General features: G+C 35.6%; 2 protein-coding genes across 2 annotated transcripts; one reads left to right on the forward strand and one right to left on the reverse strand.

Annotated features, from left to right (window-relative positions):
- The first annotated feature begins 1450 nt into the window (after positions 1 to 1450).
- Positions 1451 to 3730, forward strand: LOC132608377 (uncharacterized). Its single transcript, XM_060322404.1, has 2 exons — positions 1451 to 2049; positions 3703 to 3730. Exons 1-2 carry the CDS (start codon positions 1451 to 1453, stop codon positions 3728 to 3730), a joined length of 627 nt encoding a protein of 208 aa, XP_060178387.1.
- Positions 3731 to 24854: 21124 nt separating this feature from the next.
- Positions 24855 to 25184, reverse strand: LOC132608378 (uncharacterized). Its single transcript, XM_060322405.1, has one exon. The coding sequence runs from the start codon at positions 25182 to 25184 to the stop codon at positions 24855 to 24857; it is 330 nt and encodes a 109-aa protein (XP_060178388.1).
- Between the last annotated feature and the right edge of the window lie 1897 nt (positions 25185 to 27081).

Raw genomic sequence — 27081 nt, forward strand, 5'->3', positions numbered from 1 at the left:
TTTTGTGCAGAATTTCTCAAACATAGCTGCACCTTTGACGAAGCTAACGCAAAGGAATGTGAAATTTCAATGGTCAGATGCATGCGAAATTTTTTTAAGAACTTAAAGACCGTTTAACAACGGCTCCAGTATTGGCACTGCCCACAGAAACCGGAGGATTTTCAGTCTATTGTGATGCTTCCCGAGTGGTACTCGAGTGTGTGCTTATGCAAAATGGAACGGTCAAAGCTTATGCTTCAAGGCAGTTGAAGAAGCACGAACAAAACTATCTTACACATGACCTAGAAATGGTCGCGGTTGTCTTTGCTCTCAAGATTTGGCGGCATTATTTATATGGAGATAAATGTGAGATATGCACAGATCATAAGGGTCTCCAATATATCTTCCAGCAAAAAGATTTGAACCTTCGGCAACGAAGATGGGTAGAGCTACTAAAGGACTACGACTGCACAATCTCCTATCATCCAGGCAAAGATAATGCGGTGGCCGACGTATTAAGCCGGAAGTCTATGGGCAGTTTGACACATCTTAGCCTAACCAAGAGACCTCTAGCAAGAGAGATCCAGAAATTGAAGGAAAGTGGAGTGGTTTTTAGTTTGGGGCATACAGGCTCATTAATAGTACGTATTCAAGCCAAGTCGTCATTGATGGAGGACATAAAGGCAAAGTAATACCAAGATTCACAATTTTGCAAAATTATAGATGAAAGTATTGCCGGCAAGAACAAAGATTTTACCCTGGATGGTGATGGAGTATTACGACTTGGTGATTGCATTTGTGTACTAGATATCGATGGTCTGAGGAAAACGGTGCTCAGAGAAGCACATGTCTCCAAGTATTCGGTTCATCCCGGGTCCACAAAAATGTATCAGGACCTTCGTCAATTATACTAATGGGAAGGGATAAAGAAATATGTTGCAAACTATGTCACCCGATGTTTGACTTGCCAACAAGTTAAGACGGAGCATTAAAGACCTGCAGGGTTATGCAACGGCTTGAGATACCAGAGTGGAAATGGGAGCGGATCACTATGGATTTCGTAAATGGATTACCACGGACTCTTAAGGGTCATGACTCTATATGGGTGGTTGTGGATCAACTGACGAAATCGGCACACTTCTTACCAGTAAAAACTACCTATAATGGAGCACGTTATGCGCAGATCTATATGGATGAAATTGTTAGACTACATGGGGTTCCGGTGTCTAGTATCTCAAATAAGGGGTCCCAGTTCACCTCACACTTCTGGAAGGCATTCCAAGAAGCGTTGGGAACATGAGTGGATCTAAGTACCGCATTTCACCCACAGACGGATGGACAATCCGAGCGAACCATTCAAACATTAGAAGATATGCTGAGATCTTGTGTCCTCGATTTTGGTGGTAGTTGGGACAAATATCTAACTTTAGCCGAATTTTCTTATAATAATAACTTTCAAGCAAGTATACAGATGGCACCCTATGAGGATTTATACGGGAGACGATGTCGATCACCCATCAGTTGGTTTGAGGCTGGTGAGGCAAAGGTATTAGGCCCAGACTTGGTAAAGGCAGCACTGGACACGGTTAAACTAATTAAGCAGAGATTATTAGCAGCCCAGAGTAGGCAAAAGGCTTATGCTAATAAGAGACATCGAGAGTTGGAGTTTTCAGTAGGAGATCACGTATTCTTACGAGTATCACCCATGAAAGGCGTTTTGAGATGTGGGAAGAAGGGGAAATTGATCCCGAGATACATTGGACCATACGAGATCCTTGAGAAAATAGGCGCAGTTGCTTATCGTTTAGCACTCCCACCAGAATTGTCGACCGTACATTCAGTATTTCATGTATCTACGTTACGAAAGTATATACCAGACCCATCCCATGTACTCAAAGCGTCCAATATTCAGTTAGATGAGAATTTAACCTATGAAGAGGAACCAGTGGTTATAATCGACAGAAAAATAAGAAAGCTGCGGTCGAAAGAGATCGCGACAGTGAAAGTGGTATGGAAAAATCATAGTAGTGAAGAGGCGACATGGGAAGATGATGAAATGATGGGAGCCAAGTATCCTCACTCCTTCATATCCGTAGGTACGTATATCTTTAAATTCGGGGACCGAATTTCCATAAGGGGGGAAGAATCTAACAACCTGAAATATTGGGCCTTGGCCCATCTAAGTTACTTAAATATGAAGTCTTGGCCCATACTACTTCAACCATAAGTTATTTATTACCCACTTCTCTAGAACCTACTTGATAACTTAAAAAAAAAAAGAATAAAAAGGGAGAGAAGTATCAGCATAGTTCCAAGGAAAAAAAACAAAAGCTACAGGGAAAGGAAGTGAAGAAAAGAAGCTAGAGACTTAGAACCGGATAAGAAAAATTCAAGATCCACCTAGTTTCTCCATTCTTGATTTTGCAAGTAAGTTCATTCATCACTAAATTCATCCTTTTGTTGGGTAGGGAGCAATAACAACTAAGATTTAGAATTAAATAAATTGAAATTCTCTTCTAGAGTTCTAAATTTGGGGAATAAAACTGAAAACCTATTGTTGGTATGCTCAAGCCAGACAGAGAATAGCAGCAGCTAGAAATCAAAATTTAGTATCCTGATGAGAATGGGTTAATTGGAGCAATTAGCATCTGATAAGCCCATATGTGACTCGAATATTGCTTTATTTATTTTAGATAACTGATACTTCAAGGGGACAATTGCTGGAAGCGAATTAGAGTTATTCGACAAGAGTACAGTGAGTGATAATTCATCCATAGTTGATTTTCTTTTTCTGTAGCATGTTTTAAAGTCATTTTCTTGCATATAATTGGTCGTCTAAGGAAAGAGACTATTTGAAAGTGAACAAGCAACAACATGGCCTTGTATATAAAAACACATCAATTCATTTTTTTCACACCGGATGTGCTTGAACTATGCCATTTATGAGTTGTTATGAATTCTTCTTTTTGTTCGGGATGATTTGATATATACTGCTGGATTTAAATTCTTTACACGGAAAGAATCCATTTGTGTTATGAAAAAGGAAACTTCGGAAAAACTATTGCCAGAATCGCCGTTATCTAACGTCGGGATCGTTGGACCTGGTGCACCTTGTAAGTGAACTCGTATTGGACAAAGGCCCTCTGGAAGGGAACCTAGCTGACGGGGTAGTCAGACGACTATGGTAAATCCATAGCGTCAGAATGTATATTTCGATACTGCATAAGAACCTCCCAATAAATAAGAATGTGATTATTTAACTAGTTTAAACATAATTTTCATAGATGTATTGTTTTGTGGTTTAAAGGAGATGTCTTTTGATGATTTTATATGTTGCATGATTTCTTATACATATGCTTGTTCGGAATAAAATGCTATGGTTGATATTATTACTCACTCAGTCGGTGTGACTGACCCCACTCCCTTGTTTTATTTTCCTATAGATAATATAGTCGAAGGTGACATTCTAACTCAGACAGGGTGATAAACAGAGCTGACAACGAATCTAGTAAGCCCCGCACTTGCTTCGCGAGGGCAACCATGTTGCTAACTATTATAGTATATTAGTTTTTTTTTCTAATCCTAGAGTTTCGCTCTTTAAGCTGGTCTGGTATATCTTATTTTGGCTTGTGAGTAAAGTATAGCTTGGAGCTTATAAGTTTTGCGGAAGCCCATGGCTTGGGATTCTGATGCTCTATAACACTTAATATGTTGGTATTGTAGTTCGTTGGATTATTTTACTGGGTATTGACAGGTTTTGATTTTTTTGGGATTTTCTCCCGGTACAGAGGAAACTCTGTCAAAATTTTTACTAACAAGAAATTATTCAGGCTTGTTCAGTTGGCTTAGGCTAACTGAGCGCCGGTCATGACCTAGGTGGGCGGGTCGTGACAGCTGAATTCAACGTGGTCCTGGATGATTGCCCTGAAACTCCAACCATTTGAAGTGCTGAGCCTGGAAATGTTTTGAACAATTGGATTTGTACCCTGCCCCCGGTTCTCCGAGAGTCTTGGTAGACAATTTGTATTTGATGAAATAACAGGATTCAAAATTGAGGCCTGAATCGTGTTTATGCTTTTGTTGTGTTTTGCCTCTAAACTTTTGAAAGATCAAATGCCAAATTCAATCTATGATTTTTATTATTCCATCTTTATTTAATTAATTCTTATTTTATTTTTTAGCAATAAAACTAGTAAGTCTGCTGATACTGTGAATGCGACACGTAATGAAACAAGCGAGCCTATAGTAAATGTCGAACAAGACTCTGAAGAATATGAAGAGGACCTGCAACCTGAAGAGTTAACTAAAGATTTTGAACATTTTGAGAATAAGCCAAAACTAAATTTAGATGAAACAGAAACTATAAATTTGGGAGATTCAGAAACCGTGAGGGAAATAAGAATCAGCGTCCATTTAACTCCGTCACAAAGGGAAGAATTGATCAACCTTTTGAGACAATATATAGACATGTTCGCATGGTTTTATGATGATATTCAGGTCTAATCACAGACATTGTTTCGCATAAATTGCCCATTGATCCGTCTTGTCCTCCAGTGAAATAAAAGAAGAGAAACATTAAACCGGATTTTAGTTTAAAAATTAAGGAAGAAGTCTCCAAGCAATTTGATGCGAAGGTCATTCGAGCCGCAAGGTACCCTACTTGGCTAGCCAGTATCGTTCCTGTACCAAAAAAAGATGGCAAAGTCAGGGTGTGCGTGGATTATCGGGATATCAATAGGGCTAGTCCGAAAGATGACTTTCTCCTCCCAAATATTCACATACTTATTGATAACTGTGCAAAGCACGAGTTTCAGTCATTCATTGATTGCTACGCAGGATATCACCAAATTCTAATGGATAAAGAAGATGCTGAGAAAATGGCATTCATCACACCTTGGGGAGTATACTATTATCAAGTGATGCCTTTTGGGCTCAAGAACGCAGGTTCCACCTATATGAGAGCCATGACTACCATTTTTCATGATATGATCCACAGGGAGATTGAAGTCTATGTGGAAGATATCATCATCAAGTCACGAAAGAGTTCAGATCACTTGATGGATTTGAAGAAATTCTTTGATAGGTTGAGACGATACAATTTGTAGTTAAATCCCACAAAGTGTGCATTTGGTGTTCCTGCTGGGAAACTGTTGGGTTTTATTATGAGAAGAAGGGGTATAAAATTGGATCCTTCGAAAATAAAGGCCATTCAAGACTTGCCTGCCCCAAAGAGTCAAAATGACGTGATGAGTTTCCTCGGTCACCTTAACTACATTAGTCGGTTCATAGCACAATCGACAGTGATATGTGGGCCAATAATCAAGTTATTGAGTAAGGATGCTGCTACCAAATGGACGGAAGATTACCAGCAAGCCTTTGAGAGAATCAAAGAGTATTTGTCTAATCCGCCTGTTTTGGTGCCTCCAGAAGCAGGAAGACCTTTGTTATTGTATTTGTCCGTAACGGCAAATGCATTTAGATGTGTGTTGGGACAACATGATGAAACGACAAAGAAGGATCAAGCAATATACTACTTGGGCAAGATGTTCACGCCTTACGAGGCCCGATATACTCTATTGGAACGCACCTGCTGTGACCTGACTTAGGTTGCACAAAAGTTGAAACATTATTTGTCCGCATATACTACTTATCTTCTCAAGGATGGATCCGCTCAAGTATATCTTTCAGAAGCCTATGCCTACTGGGAAGTTAGCCAAAGGACAAATTTTGCTAAGTGAATTTGATATTATATATGTTACCCAAAAGACTGTCAAAGGGCAGGCAATAGCCGATCATCTTGTTGAAGAGTACGTGCCTCTTAGGACTTATTTCCCGGATGAAGAGGTATCAATATAGCAGAAGAATTTCCAGGGTGGAGAATTTTCTTCGATGGGGCATCAAACTCCAAAGGAGTTGGCGTTGGAGCAGTCTTAATTTCGGAATCAGGCCAACATTATCCAATTTCAGCAAAGCTCAGGTTTCCGTGCACCAACAATATGGTAGAATATAAGGCTTGTATTCTTGGACTTAGAATGACCGTTGATATGAGCAAACAAGAATTATTGATTATTGGTGATTCTGACTTATTGGTTCATCCATAAATGCTTTCAAGTACACCGCACTCTTACTGCAATACAGCTTTCAAATGCACCACACATACATTGCATGACTGCCTTCAAAATGCTTTGCACCGGCACGCATTGCACAAATGCTTTCATCCGCTTCGCATAAATACTTTCATACGCACACGCACCGCGCAATTGATTTAAATTCACCGCACAAATGCTCTGCACCATGAATCATGATGGTTTGAAAATCATGTTTCATCAATCATTGGGTTTTAAAGAAAACCTCATTATGCCAGCTTAGAAATCCTCATTTCTCATAAATCATTCGGCTTAAATAGCCCATATTCATATCCAATTTGAGGCCTCATTTTCATTAATCATCGCCAAAGGCATCATTCTCATGAATCATCAGCCTAGAACCTCATTCACATTGGCCTCAGCTAAGGTTATCATTTTATTAAATCATTATAGCTTTTTCATGGGTTTATTTTACATTGCTTTACTTTTGATATTTATTTTTACCGACTATTTTATCGAGTTTAAGTTTCGCAGGAACATTAGCGCAACGTGAAACTATTTTCTTCGGAATCGAACTGGGGCAATTTGTTGGGAAGGATAATCAGACTTCCCGACAAGGTCAAGGATCTACCTCGAACACTTGTCTCCAACCCCAAATATTCCACTTGCATACCAACACATTCAGAATTCTCATGTTCGATCATAATACCCAATGTCATCATAATTCATCACTGGGACAATATCTGCAAAGATTCGCACCAATCGGGATTCGTTATTTATAGGTGTCGTAGTTATCCTAGAACTACACATGACCTGATTCTCGTGCAACCCGAGATATGTCGGCAACTCGAAGACCGGAGTTCGGCTATAATCCTCTCAAATTTTCTTTACCTTTAGTCCTCCAAAATCATTTAATCAGGATAAAATAGGCTACTGGGTCAACGTCTTTACCCGAAAATTCTTTCATCATTACCGGTCAAAGAGGAACAAGTTGTTGACACCCAATTTTGTCCCGCCTTCCTCCAAAATATTTATTTACGCTTCTAATATTTTTGGCAACTTAAAAAATAATTATACTTTACTATAATTATCAGCTTTTATTAATACCAACGATTCATTACCCTATTATAGTCACTAGCTAATATTTTTATTTTTTATTTTATTACCGTTACTACTACCACTATTATCATTATTATTAGTATTATTATTGTTAATATTAATATTATTATTATTATTATTATTATTTTGTTATTATTAGTATTATTATAATTTGCATTATAATCACCTCTAACATTTTATTTATCGTTTTATGCACACACATCGCATTTATTGTTGCGCAATTAAACAATAGCTTTTATTTACTGCTGAATTTAAAAAAAAAAAATTATCGCACGGCTACTACGATATCATATAATTTTATTTTTATCTGAGCACTAATAAATACATACTTTTATATTAGGTAATATTTTAGCACACGATGGTAAATAGTTTACTAAAATAGGTCTTTTATTTAAATTTAGAAGCCCCAATTGTTCTTTCATTCAACCAATATTAGCCCAAACCCGAGTCCAATCAATCCACATTATTTTTAGACCAGTCATCAATGACCCAACCCATATATTAATTCATCAACCCAATCCTATGAGGCCAATTCGTGACCCGATAATATCTAGCCCACCATCCATTTAAATCTGCCCAACCCATATTCTAAATTCAGCAGCCCATTATTTTAACCCAATAACCCGACCCAGTCATTTCAAAGATATGAAACAACTAGGGTTCGTTTTCCCCTTACCCGCGGCGCCTCCCTCCCCTTTCTCTCTCTCCTCGACGCGATTGGAAAATCACAGATCCCCTTTCGATCACACAGGTCGTGCATGGCCATTTCGGGGAAAGGAAATTAATGCTCGTCCTTTCCCCGTCAGTGTTCAACCATTGTAAGTCGTCGTCTTCTTCTTTTTTCTGTTTCGGATCTAAAACGTTTTAATGGATTTCGTTCGTTTGTGAAATTGAAATATTTTTCTTATCAGTTCTTTTTCATTTTCGGGTACAAATTTTTAATGATTTTTGTCTATTTCTCTCCTTTTTGGTCGGGTGGTGAAAGACCCACAAAAATCCGAACGTTTCCGCCCAATTTTTTGAACCCTAGCAAGAACCTTAGATGTTTCCTATAAATAATCTCTTCTTAGGTTAGTAGAGAGAGTTCTTTAGCCGCCCAAATTCCCCTAGAAAATATTAGTTTCATCAGTCTTATATTTCCGGATATCGATTAAAAATATTGAATCATTTTCTATTTCCTTTTGCCCTTGGTATTACTTCGAATCCAAGTGCATGCAAGCTCGGATTTTGTAGAGTTCGAGTGTATATCGGTGACCTCGAAGCCCCTATTCGTTGCACCTGAAGAAGGTTAGCAACTTCCCCTCTTCCTTGTAGTTCATTTTTTATTCCCCCTATTTGATGACTATGTGAGTTATTTTCTGCAGTTAGTTAATCTTAGTTTAATCTTATTCAGTGTAACTTCATGTCTGTTTAGTATGTTAATCGTGTTGTTTGATTGGTAGCTGAATTAAGATTAGGCATCAAACCTGTTTGTATGTTTGATTAGGTACCCATGTTTTAGGTTAATCTATGTCCATATGCTTGGTTCAGTGATTAGTCTTAATGAGTGTGCTTTAGGTCTAATTTGATATAATGTTGTTAAGTGTTGGTTGCTGGTTATTGTGTGGTTTAATTAGGTATCCGGTGATAATATTAGTTTATATTGATATGCATGATCAACTGCTAAACATGCTTAAGTTTGGAATTTCATGAATCTGTTTAATACAAACTACATTTCTCCTTAATCATCTCTAGTTTAGTCATTGTTATTTGTTTAAGTGGAAGGTCAGATTGTTATGTTAATGAAAGTTGTATTAAACATGTTGATCCTTTGTTATTGAATGGCATTCATGCTAGCAAAATTACCCTTTTAGATTAGATAATTACCTATATGTGAGTTATGTGTTTATTCTAGTCTTTTTTTTTTTTTTTTGAGGGGGGGAGGGGGGGTGGAGGGGAGGTATTCAATTGGAGTTTAGATGAGCATATAGTGACTTGATTTTAAATACATCTAATCAGGAAACCTTATAAGTGTCTACTACTGTCATTCGCCTCATCCATCACCATCATGTTTTAAAAAAGAAGTCTGTTTGACGCCTGGTTTGCTTAGAATCTTCACTGGTTCATCATTTATGGACTCATTAGTAGTTTAAGCTCAAATAATTGTCCAAATAAGAGTTTAATTCAGTGGTATGGATCTTTACATGTAAAACAAACTTAAAATAGCATTGGGAAGTTCTGACCTGATTACTTAAACCAATTTTCGTTTAGCTTGACACAAAATTTGTTTAAACAACCTTGAATGCAACAACTTGTGTAATATGCAGTCTCTACTTGTCTTCTTGCTAAATTTGAGTTTTGAAGTTGGGTGCAAGTATCCGTTTCAATTCTACAAAATTTTCTGATGTTCCTACATGACTCATGGTATTTTCTAATGTTCCTACATGACTCATGGTGCTAAATTATTTACCTGATCCTAGAAACAAACCTGCTTTGTCTAAAAATCCTAATCAATTGTCTATGTGTGAAGTTTTATTATGTGATTAAAGCATAAAGATCCCCCCCTCCCCCCCGTTAAAATTTTTATTCCTCCTTAAGCAAGATATGGCTAAGACACTTTCATATCTCCCCTTCACCTTCTCCCCTTAGGATTTAGGAATGAAAGACTTAAGAACTTGTCCTATACATGTCTACTTGCACTTGATCAGTTCTATTTGAAACCTGTTGATTCTGGTTTGCCTCACTTGTGTCATGTCGCACCTCTCCCCTTTGTTCTTGGTGTGTTCTACTGTTTCCAGGCATCAGGTATATGCCAGGTTGAATATGAATCTAGTATGTATATCTGGTTGATATTTGCTGAATGTTGTGTCCCCTTTTTGTGGAGTGCCTTTTGTATATCTTGAAATAATGTCATAAGTATGTCAACAAGTTGAAATCTGTGTACTGCTTGAGTATGTTATGTCACCACAGATAGAGTACCATTAAATAATTTGCCTAAGCCTAAATATATGTTTGGTTGAAGTTCTAACTTATCCAAGTTTTAAAGAGTTGCTTAATCCAGCTGTCCTCTGTGTGGTTTTCTCATGTTTGATTGTTATATTCAAGTCTCCTTGTTTCTCTGTTAATTAATTTCAGCATGTTTAGTGTGAATGCTTGGTATCACTATTTTCCCAGTTTAAAATACCCATGACTAGGCAGTGCCTAATCTCCTCATTTCGTGTAAGCCATCAGATGTATGACCATTAGTTGGTTTGCTTAATTTGTGCCAACTGATTCAGAAATAAATTTCAGTTCTGTAAGCATGTTATGTGTCCTGAATGTGTTAATTTTTACATGCTTTTACATTATAAGTATACCATTGTTGAGTATGTATATGAGTGCATATTACAAGTAAATCGTGGTTAGCACATTGATAGGGAAGTTAGTTGGTCATTATGGATTAAGCTTGAACCCTCCCCGGTGTTAGCCATGCCTGGGATTCATGAAATCCCTTGGAACTTGTGCAACATCGGGAAGATGGGGGCAAAATCTTTCCGATATTAACCTTCTACGCATCCTTATGAATGTGTATACATGAGGTATACTTGAATATACACAGTATATACATAATTCACTGGTCTGTTTTGAATTTACATTATATATGTTTAGCCTTATTTATTGATTACGTACTAATCATTTTCTTTCATTTTTACGCATAACCCTCTCATACGAGTCCAAGGGACCCGTCTTCTTCCGCATTCGGTGTTGGGCTAAAGCCTAACGTGATCTCTCTCGTGTCAGCCCCTATCCGCCGCAATAAAAAAATTAAAAAAAAAAGATTCTTGGACTAAAGCCCAGTGGCAAAAACAGATTGCAGCAGTGGCCTAAATGGGCCAGATCCATTTGAATACATTTGTTCCTTCTATTTTATTTTCCGTTATGTATTTAATTTGGTAGTGCATGACTAATGTTTTTTTTTTTTTTAGTTTAGATGAATCCTAATGAATTTAGTGGGGATAGTTTTAGTAATAATGGGTAGTTAATTTAAAGGAGAACCAACAATTAATTCCATAGGTTTCATTTTCTTTATGTTAAAATTAGTTATAGTATCTATAATATTTATTTTTACTAGAACCATTGATTTTCAATAATGAGAACACATACTTTGAATTAAAGGATTACTTTTGTTTCTTTATCATCTTAGAAATTTGAATTGTCATGGATATGCAAATATGAATTTAAGTATTGTTTATAAAACAAATTCTGCAAGTTTGATTTAATCACGCATGTTGTTTTTTTCTTAATTGAGCATAGTTAATAAAAATAATAAAAAGGAGAAAGAAAACTCACGTCTTTTGCGTCATATTTATAAAATAAATTTAGATTTTTGTTTGCATCGCCATATTCACATAACATAATTTTATCTAAGGCTCAAATTAGCTAAATCTTCTTTTAAAGCTATTATTTATATGCAATTCCTTATTTAAAATTCACGCAAGATGCGTGGAAATACTTTTATAAAAATAAAAGATATTAAGATGTATGATTTATAAAAAATAATTTTTGGCCTTTTTGAAGATAATTATTTCCTTATGCAAATTTAGAAACGCATTATATTTGCAAAGTTTCTCTATTTTAATTACGTATATGCATTTTATGAGAGATATTTCTTAAAATTACTTATAAAATATTATTTACTATATTTTTTTATATTAACCTAAGTTTGGTCGGTAACCATAATTAATGGATTCTAAAGGATGCCTAACCCCTTCCCTTTAGGATAATCAAGAACTCTTATCTAAGAATCACATTAATTAAGTAGACCGTTAACAGAGGTTTAGTTTAACTTTGCCTTAGTTAATATTTAGGTGTCCTAATTCACCAATAAAATAATTAGGTGGCGAGACTCCTTAAAAATAAACAAATAGGAATCACCAATATGTTGTACTCCGATTTAACCCGTTTAAAATGGGGTATAACAACAATTATGGCTGAAGCATTCAAGAATTTTATTCACAATATTTAATTTAATGTATTGAAGGATTACTTTACTATAGTAGTGATCTTGCTGAAATACAAACATGGAAACTCAAAATTTTGATTAACGCTAATAAGGGACATATTTGATTTACGCCAGAAAAGGAAATAACAAATTTGATTAGAGTACGACTAGGAATATTTTAAAATATCTTTTTCTAAATCTTAATTGTAAAAGTTATCATGATTGCCCTTTAATTTAGCTGATGGTGTAAAGTATTTTGTACAGTGCATAAAACTTAAACTTGTATATAGAAAGTTCTTACTCTCTTTATTCTCAATTGAATAAATAGATTATTGAAATTTGATTGCTATTAATAAAAAAAATGTATTAGCAAATTGTTTTAATATTTTGGATTCTGCTCATTCATTATTATTTAAATTGTTAACTTAGAAATTTTACAAAAGAGAACAAATATCATGCTATTAAAAGAAAAAGTTAAAAGAAGCAAACTTTTATAATCAATAGGATAAAATAGGTATTTGAAAAATTAGAGTGAGGTCGGAGGCCGGGAGAGAATGTTTGTTGTTCAAAATTGGTGGGAGAAATTGATTTTTAAAGCAAAGCCAGGAGAAAAGAAATTTTTTACTCATTTTTTTTAAATGCACAGTTAGAGGGAGCTCCTCTGTCTCCCCCTAATGTGCCACATCCCGTTCTTGTCTTGCAACAGACTGATGGTATTTGAAAAGGCAAAAGTTGTTATCAGTAATACAAAACAAAAGATAATTACAAATATTGAAACAAAATGAAAAAATAAAAAAATAGAATAGAAGTCATTCATCTCAAATGAATTCTCAATTTCAATTTGTTAAATTAGGGAATTTCTACGTTTAAACTACTCCTATATTCTAATCCATTTTTCTTCTTTTTTGTTTCATTTGAAATGCCGTCTCCAGTTGTCTTTTGTTTTAAAAAATATGAATTGGCAAAATTTAAATATTATGATTTTTTTATTTTTTATTTTCTAATACGGAATTTATAAAGTGGCAAAGCACTTACATGGCCAGTGACAAGTCATAACTCATAACTTATTGCTGAAAATTTGGCATTCTAATTATTTCTATTTTCTAAGCAATTCGCACGTAGTTCAATTACTTTAACGCAACATGAAATATTTCAATGACTTTACTGTTTTAAGTGGGTCAAGATTATTAAGTTTTTAAAACGTTTACTGTTACAACGAATAAGTGGGTAAAGTTCACCTATATGTCGTGAAAATAACCCTATTTTAGAGCCACAAATCCTGATATTCTTGTCAGTAATTTCATGAATTAAAAAATTAAGCTAGTTCTAATTCCCACCCTTTCAGCTAACTAATTAGTTTTTCACTTTCTGTTACATTGTTGTAAGATGATATATGGTTCATTTTTTCGTTTGTACTTGAAGCTATATTGAATTTTCATCCCTTTTAAAAAATGCAAGGCCTTCAACGTTTGCAGGTTTCTTGTCCCAATCTGGAAGAGCTAATGCTCAGTGGCGCTGAAAGCATAACTGCTCTATGCTCTCACCAACTTCCAACTGGCTACTTCAGTAAACTTAAAAAATTACACATATGGGGTTGTGGCAAATTGAGAAACTAAATCTCCGAATACTTAGAATAAATGAATGTCCATTAATGGAAGAAGTGATCACAGAAGAGGAACAACAAGGACAAGAAATGACTAATGAGCCCTTATTTCCCCCGTTGGAAGAGCTAGAGCTTGGAGATCTACCAAAGCTGGGGCATTTCTTTCTGACAAAGTGTGCTCTTGAATTTCCATTTCTCAGAGAAGTGGAGATCAGCAGCTGCCCTGAAATGAAGACGTTTATCTAGCTGGGATCTGTGAGTACACCAAATTTGAAAAATTTGTCAGTAGAAGAATGGATCGAAGATGCTGAGATGAAAAATGATCTCAATAATGCGATGCAACAGAGGTTCAATTCTAAGGTTTGTCTTGTGCCGCTGTATAACTAACTAAATCGTGTCACATGCACTAATACACCCCTGTTCTTTCCGTTTTAACTACTAAATAGTATTCTCTTTGTCCCAATTTATGCGATTGACTTTTCTTTTTAGTCCATCCCAAAAAGAATGTTACATTTCTTTATTTGACAACAATTTAACTTTAAATTTTACCTTTTACGCTTAACGAGATGATTTATAACTAAACAAATATCTTTGGCTTGTTTTAGATCACAAGAAAAAATCTTCCTTTATTTTTTAAACTTCGCGCTCAGTCAAACTATATCACATAAATTGAGACGGAGGGAGTAAGTTATAGTAATATTTAGATAGTTGTTTCTGTTTGTCACTTGAAGCAACTTTCTTTTACTTGCCCGAATATTAAAACATAAGCACATACTAGTTATGTTTTCACATGTACTTGCTACGCTCATCTATGTTCTTTTGCAGTCTCTACTCCCAGGAACACGAAACTAGCAAGTGATCATGGCAGAAACTAGTGCTGTCTATGAATCCGAAGCTAGGGAGGTAATAAGTACTCGATGAAATAGTTGAACTGTGTGCAAGTTAGCTAGAAAGATCACCTGATATTTGTGCTTACGGGGGTAACAAGCAGAGGCGGATCTACAATAGTGTAACTTATGGAACTCAATAGCTTTTACCTAGAGACTTTGTATTGTATTAGTTAAATTCTAGTAAATAATTGACTGTAAACACCGTTATTATTGTATATTAACCTGAGGTCGTTCTAGGTTCTATAAGCTTCAAATTCTAAATCAACCTCTGGTTACTAAATTCTTCTTTCATTATATTTAGCTTCTAATATGTAGATTTGTTTCTCATGCATATCATATTGCACTCTATGTCGTTTTGACAGATTTTAAAGAATGTCTTTTAAAGAAGCTTTTGGAAATACATTTTCTTGAGTAATTTGGATTTAGATGATCTGTTTCATTTGAAAAATAAGTCGTGTTTGGATGGGATGTTTACCAAAAAATGAAAAATTAGAACTATAACAATCGAACCCAATGTTTCCACAAAACAAATCGGAGTGCCTTTTATAGGAACAGAAAAAAGATACTTTCTCATAATTGACCAAATGCCTCAATTGTTTTGTCTTCATATAAGCCAGCTATTTGTGAGAAAGAAAACTGCATGGGACAAATGGTGAAACATGCTTATATCCACAATTGTGCACCTATGCAAATAATAAAGTGAAAGTAGTCGAAAAAGAATATAAGTTATATATATCTAAATAATGTAAAAAATACATGCTAAGTTTGATTTAACATTTTCTATAAAACAACATACTCAATGTAATCTCACAAGTAGATTCTAAGAAGAATGGTGTGTATGACAAATTATATTCAATTTTTTATATGATATCTTATCGCAAGACGAAATTACATGTTATTATATTGTAACTAGTGTACTTCCCCGCACTTCGTGCGATCATAATTCTTTTTAAAATTGATGGGAATCATAAATTTATGTTTAAAATGTTTAAAGGAAATAATTTGGGACAAAACACCGTATGTTAAATATGAAAACACCAATCTAAATTGATATATGAAAATTTGAATAAGAAAGCCATATTTAAAAACCAAGCATTATTTTAGTGGAGGAGAATACTTCATAATAAGAGGAAAAATTCACATAAAATGAAAAGAAAAACTAATGTGATATATAAAAAATTCACATCTAAAAGTATTAAATTTTATGTATATATATGATGAGAAATTTAAGAAAGATCCCAAAAATGTTAAATAAAGAAAAAAAGTTTCATGGCAATCTAGCTAAAATTTTTTGATGAAGCTAATAATTTACAAATAGAGTTTAAATATATAACCAACAAATCCGACCAAATTGCAAATACTATTTATATATATCCCTACAACAAAGTGCAAAGCCTCATAATTATAATTTTGATAACATTGAGACTATAAGCTTGGAATAGTTACTTTGAGTCATAACTTATATATTAGTTAATCACTTTTGAAATGAAAGTGAAACAAGAAGAAGCAATTCATATCCATTCAAACTAAACACTCCCTACTTTCCTTTCTTTGGTGTCCAGCTAGAAGTTTGTCATAGCTTTAGCGTCGATTTATCTTACGTTTGTATTGTTGAAAAATGACTTCAACTTGATTAAAATATATATATGTATAAAAGAAACTCAAAATGCATAGATATGCTATGCAAAGAGAGGACATTAAGCTTATTTATAGAGAGGAAAAATAAGAGTGTGACACAAAGAATTAATCCTCCATCATCATCATATTCAAAAGGAGATTTCTTTGACAAAGAGATTGTCATATATACTACGGTAAAAGTAAGTTAAACATCCACATATTTTAACCAATATAGCAACAATGGAAAAAGACGGTTTAGTTTTAAAAGCGCACGTATAAAAATACTGGTAAGATGAAATGAGGTCTCGTCTTATGTAGAAGCTTCAAATAAATCCCCATGCTCTATCGAAGCCTGCTTCCTACTTGTAGCACAAATGAATGTGAGAAAATTGATGTAAACCAATATAAGCTCCACGACAAAAAAGAAAAAGATTTTTTTTTATTACAAAGATATATGAAACCAAACACTAACCTAACTCACACTACTAAAAAACTGCTGAAAACCGATCAAAATAATTGATATTTCCGACCTCACGAGGTCGGTTTTTGAAAAAATGCGACCTCAAAACCGACCTCAAAAGTAGGTCTGGTATGTGCTGGTCGCAAATATTTAGCGACCTCATGAGGTCGGAAAAAAGCGACCATACCTGGTCGGTACATGATTCATCCAAAAAAAAAATTAACATACCGACCTCATGTGGTCAGTATAATAAATTACTACTTTTTAAGTAAAAGCATTAACAACCACATGGGGTCTATAAATTATATTAGTTGATGTATATTTTTCAAGTTACCGACCTCATGTGGTCAGTATATTGAAAATTTTATTTATTTATTTATTTTTATGTTACCGACCTCATGAGGTCGGTATATTAAATTATTACTTTTTAAGTAAAAGCATTAACAACAATATGGGGCCTGTAAATTATATTAGTTGTTGTATATTTTCAAGTTACCGACCTCATGTGGTCGATATATTGAAAATTTTATTTATTTATTTTTGTGTTACCGACCACATGAGGTCGGTCACTATAAATATATGAATAATGACAATCATGAACCGCGCGACCTCATGAAGTTGGGTTCTTTAAAATGTGGATATTGATATGAACACAACCGACCACATGAGGTCGATTTATTTAAAATCTGGATCGTGAGGTCAGTTTTCTACAGAAAAATTGGCAGCATTCTACTACTTTTGCAGCTGCCCGCCTGTCAACAATGAAAATCAATTCTATATTTAGCTAAAACCAGCTGCCGACAATCCAACAAGCACATATAATAACATGCTACAACTTGCACTACATCAAATTTAACTCGAAACTACTTCAAATTAAGTTGAATCAAAATGTAATTCAACATTCACAAAAAACATTAAACTACTTCAACCTTTGCAAACATCCACAAAACATTATACTAATCTACGTTAACTTAGTCTACAACATCAAGCTACTTCAACATTCACAAACATCCACCAAACACTTTCACATTTTTACAATTCCACCAAAAAAATTCATAAGTTAGTAAGATACTTAAAATTCAACCATGTTGTTCTGTGTTTGACACGTGCTCCCCATCATCATCACCACTACTTGACTCATCTACAAGTTTGTGTTCTTGACCAACCTCTCAATATCGTGACCTAGATTGAGAATGGGGAGGTCAATGCTTGGAGCTACAAGCGTCATCAGGACAAGGGGGAATCTCCCTCGAAGAAAGTAATACTAATTGAGCTTTCATACCCGCAAATTGCTCGTCCCTCCGTCCCTCCCTGTCCTCTGCAGCCTGTAACTGCTCGTCCCTCCGCCTCTCCCTAGCCTCCGAGGCCTGTAACTGGATAGATAGCTCAACAATCTTCTGCTCCATGGCCATAACACTTGCTCTATCTGACGACCCAGCATCATTGGAAGAACCTATACTTGCAGGGGTGACTGAAATTTACGAAATGCTCTATTTGCCATTCCATAGGTTGTGCCAAACCTAGTGGAGCCACCAACAGTCGCCATCCAAAGTTCATTCAATTGTTCATCTGTAGGCTCTGTGCCAGGTGGCAGACTGCTGCATAACTCAGCTCGTGATTGTTGAAATTGAATCTGAAATTGAACAAGGAAAATCAGCTTTTTAAATGGTAAAACCAATATAAGACACTATCTTATCGAAGCATATTTAAGTACAATTTCGAACTTGCACCCCATTCTCAAAATCTGAAAATGGAAGGTAAAACAGATCACTTTGCATCCTTTTCACTTATACTCTATTCTCATTGATCCAAACTACAAAGGAAATGATATGGGTTTGGAAGTTCATGTTCTGCAGGTTTATAAAAATTGCAGTTGACTGTTACATTGCAACAACATCAGTGGAATATGCATCAGAGAAAATATGGCACTTCATCATTTCACTGAACCAGTTCTTTGGCTATCCCATGATGAAAGACTAGTCTTTACCATTAGTTACAATGCAAATTTAATAATTCTAGTTAGTTTGATATTAGCAATTTGTAATACTAACTTCGGTACTGCCCAAAAGAAATTTCAACTCTAACAAGAACTTCAACTCTAATAAGATGTTGGAGATCAAACTTGTTTAACTTTACTGAAGATCTTTAAAGTTATTTTACGTTAGTTATATTCGAGCTCTTCCACAGGGTAATGGTCCTTGTCATTAGAATTATTTTGCTTCAGGACATTCCGGGGACTGCTTTTATAACTGCCTATAGATAAATCATGTACCTATAAATGGTACTTCAATTCATAAACTTTCCAAATAAGTTTACGTTTCCAGAATTGAAATATGATGTCTGGCTGTTATGAAACTCAGCTTTAATACAGTGAAAAATAGTATTTGTCAATGCTAAGTTGGTAGCTGTGTCAATATATTGATGGCAGACCAGAAATTTCTTTCTGGATAAATGGGATACAAACCAAAAAACATGCTTGACTGCTCCTTCGCAAAAAGAATCACGTCGGTTGTTGACTGAGGTTTTTCCGAAGTGAACTCTCCCTAGTTTACATGTACAATATCTTTTAGGAAGCCTCTTATCTGTGACAGCAAGTAGATGAAGAGAGAATTTTTGTGATTCGTATTGAAGCTTTTATTTTGTCCTAGTCTTGTTTTCATTTTCTTTTTCTTTTCTCCTTCTTCAGGCACTGAAGTTCTTATTAGAGTTGAGTTGACCTTCGGTACTGATATATATTAGCAATTTAAGAAAACATCTTTCCTTATATGTTCACTTATATCCACTGACAAAAGCTGCAAATTGCAATTTGCAGTAGTATTACTACTATATATAAATAGTTTTCTTCTCTTTTTCATATATTCATATGGAACCAATTAGAGAAAGTGAAGAGATAAAAGCAATAGATATACTGCACACGAAAGGGTAAAATCCAACTACGAGATTCCATCTACACAAATTACACAAGATTTGAAATTGTTAATACCCAAATACAATGTTTAATTTAATTTTTAAAAAAATAGCATAGAATGGAATTTGTAGAAGTGTTTAAAGCATTTAGCAGCAACACAAAACAGCAAGTATGTCACACCAAATGGGAAATACTACAACACCTAGGACTTGGGAGGATTGACTGGTAATCAGATAATTCCTATCATCTGAATGTTATTAGATTAGGATAATATTACATCAGCATGAATGTAGGATATCTGATTACCAGTCAATCCTTGCCCCACATATATCTATTTGATGACTACTTTTCTCTGTTCTTTTAGTTCTGAATTTATAGTTATTCATTTTATATGTATTCTGTTGTTTATTTTTCTCACTTTCATTCAATTGCATGTTATTGCTCCAGGTCATAGTTCAATTGCTAACCTCTAAAACATGATTGAAGTAGCACATCTTCACATCTAAAGCCACATGAATTTTATTATAAGCAAAGGGACAAAAGGTGCATTTGACTTGCAGAGCATTTGTGCAGCAAACGTAGGGAGAGAGGCTTAATTTGCAGTCAGGATATGAGAAAAAGCGTGATGACTCTGTTGCTGGGAAAGTTCTATTTTCAGGAGAAACTGGTCATTATCACATTGATAAGGTCTCTTCGACTGGTGTGTTTTTTTCTCTCTGCTATTTTTATGACATTTTATCCTCTATAATTGACATACAAACTATATTATCACCTAGCAAAAGTGAAGGATAATAGACGGAGATGATTGAACAAAGAGAAGGAAGGAAACTCCAATCTAGAAGGAAATAAAAAGTTGCTGCCGAATGAGAAGCTGATGAGAAGCAGATATACAAAGCTACGATTTAGCTTGAACGAAGTAATATTGTCCGCGAAGGAGAATCTTTTGATCCGGTATCTTTTGCACAAAGTGGGAAATATGGATACTACTGGTTGCCCGAAAATTATTGTTAGTTTGTTAATATTTTGATTGCTTTTTGCACTACTTGGAGCTATAGAGGATCTATTTTACACATCAGAACATTTTACTTTTATTTCTAAGCACTATTCCACCATTTAATAATATTTTGTCAATGGTTACTTTGTCTTGAAGTTATTTCAATGAGTTATTGGTATATGTTAGAGACCTTAACAACTGGAATTGAGAATGCTTTTTGAGTAATTGTACACTCAGAAAAGCTAATTTGACAAATACAACAAATAGATTATACTCTGTGCTAGGGTATCCAAAAGTAATTGGATTCCATGTAAGTAAATTTATAAACTTTTAGGAAGTTGGTTGATGCTCCAGTCAATTAACTTTGCAAACTTTCAACGCACTTCGATTTTCACTGTCAGTGTATTGTTTATGACTGATAATGTAAACCTTTTAGTCTATAAAATCTTGTGAATAAGATGTCTAACTAACTAGCTATTTACTGGATGAAATATCTTAATTTAACGATCTTTATTAAATTTTGGTGTCATTCAGACCTTTGTTGTTAGAAAATCATCTCATATTTGCCTTTAACACTAACAGAGCTCTCAACCTGAATTATAACGAATAGAGGTGGAACTATAGTTTTGCCTATAGGTTCGAGAGAAGTTAGTAGTTTTGGCTCAAACCCTATATTAATATTAAAAATTCTACTTAATATATATAAATAATTTATCAAGAACCCAGCAAACTAGGTTTTCTAGAATCCAAAATGCGATCCTAATTCCTCCTTTGATAACAAAGGATAATTCTTAACCATAACAACAACAACAACATTGTTACACCTCGAAATTTTTTTGCTTCGTTCATATCGTAAGCTGGTTAATGTAAGCTCGGAAATGAGAGCATCCGTGAAAAATGATGGAAAAATTGAGTCTCTGAAATAATTCCACTGGATGAACAGTACGCGGGTGAACAGCGACGCAGAATGAACAGTAAAAATCAGAAAATTTAAAACGAAAATCTGCAGTTTTTTTTCACAATTTTCTATCCCTCTCTCACCCCTAAACTGTCTCTAAACCCTTCCAAACCCTCCTAAAAGCTCTCTAAACCTTCCAAGTTGAATTCCTTCAAATCAAATCAAGATTTCATCTTAGGAATTGGAAGCTAGTTAGGAAAGGATTATAGTAATTGGTGCTTGATGTGTGGCTGATTATTGAAGCTTGGAGCTAGGATTTTAGTTGAGTTTTCTGGGCAATAAGGTATGTAATATACTCTACTCTTGTTAATTAAGTTATTCATGGGAGAATTCCCTAGTTTAAAGTGAAGGGAATTATGTTATGAAGGCATAGATTAGTTGGTTGATATGGTTGCCTTGAGGGCTGTTTTTTATTGGAACTTTGGAGAGATTTCTATTTGCTTATATTGCTATATGAGGTTGTTGTTTTGGATGATGATGTTGTCTTATTGTGGACTGTTTTGGGGTTGTGTTCTTGTCGTAATTTATGGCTGGAAATTGATGGAATAACTTGAATATTCTATTGTTGATGTTGTTCTTGTTGTTTTTGGTATTGATTTAAATTGGAGGGGAAGCGAAAGATATGGAAAAGTGCTGCCCAATTTTTCTGAAAATCGTAGTTTTGTTATTATTGTTTGTTGGACTATTTTGAAGATGTAAATAGGGTTTCTAATTGCTGGAAATAATGGAATATAACCTGACTATATTGTGACTATTGTTGTTAAGATTATTCATCTTTTAATTGAAGGAAGTGAAAAAGGAAAACATGTAAAACTAGGACTTGGAAGTGAAGGTTGAAGAGTTAAAACATATGGACTGTTTAGAGATTATCTTTATGAAGTTTTGGGTGGAAAAGGATATGGTAAGCATAAGTATAATGTTATGAAGGGTGTGGACTGAATTATGAAAGAAGAATTGGGTTCGAATTGCGCTTTGTTATTCATTAAATGAGCTTGTCGCTCGATATAATTCTTAAAGTAATCGAAGAGGTTTATATTGGATTATATTGTAGTTGTTGCTATCGTTGGTTGTTGTTTTTTTGTTGTTGGGTTGTTGATGACCTTTGGTGTCTTTTGGGATGTAGTATAAACAGGGAAAATGCTGCCCGTTTTTTCGTAGGTTATAAGATTAGCGAAATACAATAGTCATGACTTATATGTTGACGATGATATCATTTCACTTATTGTAGACGCAAGAGGATTATGTTAAGTTTGGTTGTGGATTAGGAAGAGATTATCCAGGCATGTTAAGGCTATTCTTTCTTTCTTTTGGCATGATCCTTATGATATGAACGAACGAACGTATGAACAGACTTCCATATTACTCTACTCTTAGATGCATTAGGAGTACTCTAATCTTTGATGTTCCTGTACCTCTTTTATGATTATTCCTTCTGATCACGGGTCTTGATATTACGTATTTTGATGATGTTAGCTCAAAGATATTTATCGGAGGTAGCACGACTTTATGTCACTCCGAGAGTTCTAGTTATTAATCTTATTTATGCATTGCATTTATTTATACATATGCACATTGACCCATGACCAGAATGCGTTATATACGCGTATATTATATGTATATGGGGTATGGGGAAAGAGGTAGGCGTTATATACGCATTACTACCTGATCAGGTGGTACACAGTAATAATGATGATGTATGGATCGGGCCGTATGTTTCTCGGCACTATTATATGATACATGGATCGAGTCGTACGTTCCTTGGCACTAACACATGGGATATGGATCGGGCTATACGTTCCACAGCACTGACAGTTATATTATGACCTATGCATATCATACGCTCTCAGAGGAACTTTCAGTTATACAGAGTTATGCAGATATTTATAGATGTTAGTCACACACGCATTCAGATATTCAGATTAGCTTTCATGTTTCAGATGTCTCTCATACTTCTTATGTACTTGATGTTTCTTATGTCTTACATACTCGGTACATTATTCGTACTGACTCCCCTATTGCCTGGGGGGCTGCGCTTCATGCCCGCAGGTCTGCAGATACAGGTTAGTGATTCATCTAGTAAGATGTCAGCTCAGCGGTTAATATTGTTGCACTCCATTTGCTTGGGAGATGCCAGGGGTCAGCCTGATTATATATACATGGGTATGGCAGGGCCTTGTCTCGGCCACATTATGTTATGTTTTCCAGTAGAGGCTTTAGCAGTTATGCATAGTCAGATAATGTTCAGTCCTATTGTTTCATATATTGCCACACAGATTATCATGACAGCCTTATTGGCTCATATAGTATGTTCAGCATATCCATATAGATGAGTCTTTCAGACTATTTAATACAGACACGTTTTTCTCATGAGTGTATTGGGTATCATATGATGTTCCTACTAGCCCACCTATGTTTATGTTGATGTCCCAGATGTATGTCAGATGGTGCTTGACTAGTACGGTCAGGTGCCCATCATGGCCCTTCAGTTTGGGTCGTTACAACATACCCATTTGAATCCCACAAAGTGGGGTCTGGGGAGGGTCAAGTGTACGCAGACCTTACCCCCACCTTGGAAGGAAGGGAGGCTGTTTCCGAGAGACTCGGCTCAAAAGAAAACAAGAGAAAATAGGAAAAGGAGTCAGATACGGACAAGCAAATCAAAGCAATGCAGAAATGAGAAATAACAAGAGCAAGGAAGTCATACTAAAACAACATGTATAGACAAGACCCACCACATAGAAGCAGGGTAATAATACTCCTAATACAGGAAAGAAATCCTCTCGGCCCCCCACTAGCCCTCTACCCTGATACTCGACCTTCGCCCCCTCCAATCATCGGTCATGTCCTTGGTAAGCTGCAGTAGCGCCATATCCTGCCGAATCACATTTCCCCAAGCCATCTTTGGCCTACCCCTCTCTCTCTTCAGGCCCACCACTGTCATTCTCTCACACCTCCTCACTGGCGCATCAATGCATCTCCACTGCACATGGCCGAACCATCTCAACCTCCCTTCGCTCATCTTATCCACCACCGGGGCCACACCTACCTTGTCCCGAATCAATTCATTCTGAATACTATCTCACCTAGTATGCCCGCACATCCATCTCAACATCCGCATCTCTGTTACCTTTATCTTCTAGACATGACCTTTCTTAACTGGCCAGCATTCCGTCCCATACAACATAGTCGGTCTAACCACCGCTTTGTAGAACTTTCCCTTTAGTATAGGCGGCACCTTTTTATCGCACAACACCCCCGATGCGAACTTCCATTTCATCCATCACGCTCCAATACGATGTGAGACATCGTCGTCAATCTCACCATTCCCTTGGATGATCGACCCCAGGTACTTGAAACTTACTTTCTTCGAGATGACCTCAGTATCTAGCTGCACGTCCTCGTTCTCTACCTGACTCCCATCCCTGAACTTGCACTCTATGTACTCTGTCTTAGTCCTACTCAACTTAAAACCCTTCGATTCCAAGGTCTGTCGCCAAACCTCCAGTCTCGCGTTAACACCGCTCCGCGACTCGTCAATAAGCACAATGTCATCTGCAAATAACATGCACCACGGTACCTCTCCTTGAATGCGGCTTGTCAGTGCGTCCATTGCTAAAGCAAACAAAAACGGGCTAAGAGCGGACCCCTGGTGTAGCCCATCGTGACTGGGAAGTGTTCAGAGCCACCTCCAACCGTCCTCCCCCAGGTCTTAGCTCCATCATACATGTCCTTAATCGCTTTAATGTATGCTACAGGAACACATCTAGCTTCCAGACATCTCCACAGCACATTCCTTGGGACTTTGTCGTAAGCCTTCTCTCGGTCAAGAAACACCATGTGCAAGTAGTCTTCTTATCCATAAATTAAAAAAAAAAATAGAGAGATAAACTTGGTTTTTTTTTTTCTAAAGTTTTTCTTATAATTGTGGTGTCTGGGCCAACTTGTGAGCACCTCGACTAGTTACACAGTGTGTCTGCTACCTTCCGCCAACAGATGTATAGGGTAACCCTATCCACCAAGGGTTAAACAGATGGGTAGAAATTAGTTAGTGTTTTTTACTCTATGTGGATTTTTCATGAAACCTTATGGGTCTCAACCCACCTCATTGACCACTAGACTACACCCTTCGATGCCCTTTTTTCTAAAGTATTTTGACACGTAAAATCCATGTTGAAACTTCATAACTATGACACAGGCAATATGTTAACGGTAAGGATATATATGAATAATGTCAAAATATAAGGAAAGATATTTTGTATAGTAGAGGGGTAAATTTAGACAGTTTCCCTCATTACATTCATGTGATATGTTTCTAATTGATAATATTTCTTCTTGAATTCGTTGGCTTTTTGTTTGATTTGCAGGAGATGCATAAAGACAACTAGAAGGCCACCACCACGGCCACCCATAAAAACTAAACCACCACAAAACAATAATTACAAAGACAAGAAAGAGACTCTGATGACGACAGAGGAGAAGAGTAACACAAAGCTCCAAGAAGATAATTCAATGTTCAAAACAAATTAACTAGGAATCTTGTGCGTTAAAGATCACAATAAATCATTTGTATTTAGTCTAAAGTTGGTCAAGTACAAAATGCTTTTATTATTAGGGAAACTTGTAGCAAAGAAAGTGTCCTTTTTCCTCCCAACATATTAAAAGTAGTATGATATTTTATTTTGTCGTAGATGCTTGTGTGGTAAAATTCACAAATAGCCACTTTTCAGCTCTCGTTGAAAAATAATTGGAGTTTTAATTTTGACAAATAAAACTTCAGAACAATTGCCATGAAATTTCACCAGTGAAATCTAAAATTCCGTGACAACAGTTATTTTCAAAAACAGAGACGAAAAGAGGAAGTGAGGCTTTATTTCTATGGTGTGTTGTATTGTCCTTTGGTTATCCTATTAGGGGTCGCTTGCTTCATGTACAAGTTATGCCGGGATTGTAATACATGAATTGTAATGTAGGCATCTACTTGTTGCTTTGAATGTTGCATATACGTACAATGTACAGTTTAGAGTAATTCGTCCATAACATGTTTTATCTATATCTGGCTTTAAATATTTTCTACTGTGGACATGTTTTATTTATATCTGGCTTTATATATTTTCGACTATGGATATCAACACGTACGGAAAATTTATCTGATTCATGAATTATTCTCAATTGTAGGTGATTTATTTATCCCTTTTCATATATTGAAAGAAGACAACTTATATTTAGAGGACAACCAACACAAGATGTAATTTTACCTTTCATGATTAATTGCCTAAACTCATTGCATATTCAAAGTCCGAATCAGCTACTTAAATAATTTCAAAAGTGGAATTTTTGATCCAAAATAACCCATAAAAAAAAGTTACAAAAATACCTTTGGCGCTCAATATTATTGCGCAATAGAATTTAACTGTGAATTTGTGATGGTTACCATTTCTCATAGTGCACGCTAATTTTGTGGGCAATTGGGGTTACCATTTGATTGGCATTTACAGTTCCCTTATGTC

This window comes from Lycium barbarum, chromosome 8, assembly GCF_019175385.1.
Source record: "Lycium barbarum isolate Lr01 chromosome 8, ASM1917538v2, whole genome shotgun sequence".
In the NCBI taxonomy this organism is placed as follows: Eukaryota; Viridiplantae; Streptophyta; class Magnoliopsida; order Solanales; family Solanaceae; genus Lycium; species Lycium barbarum.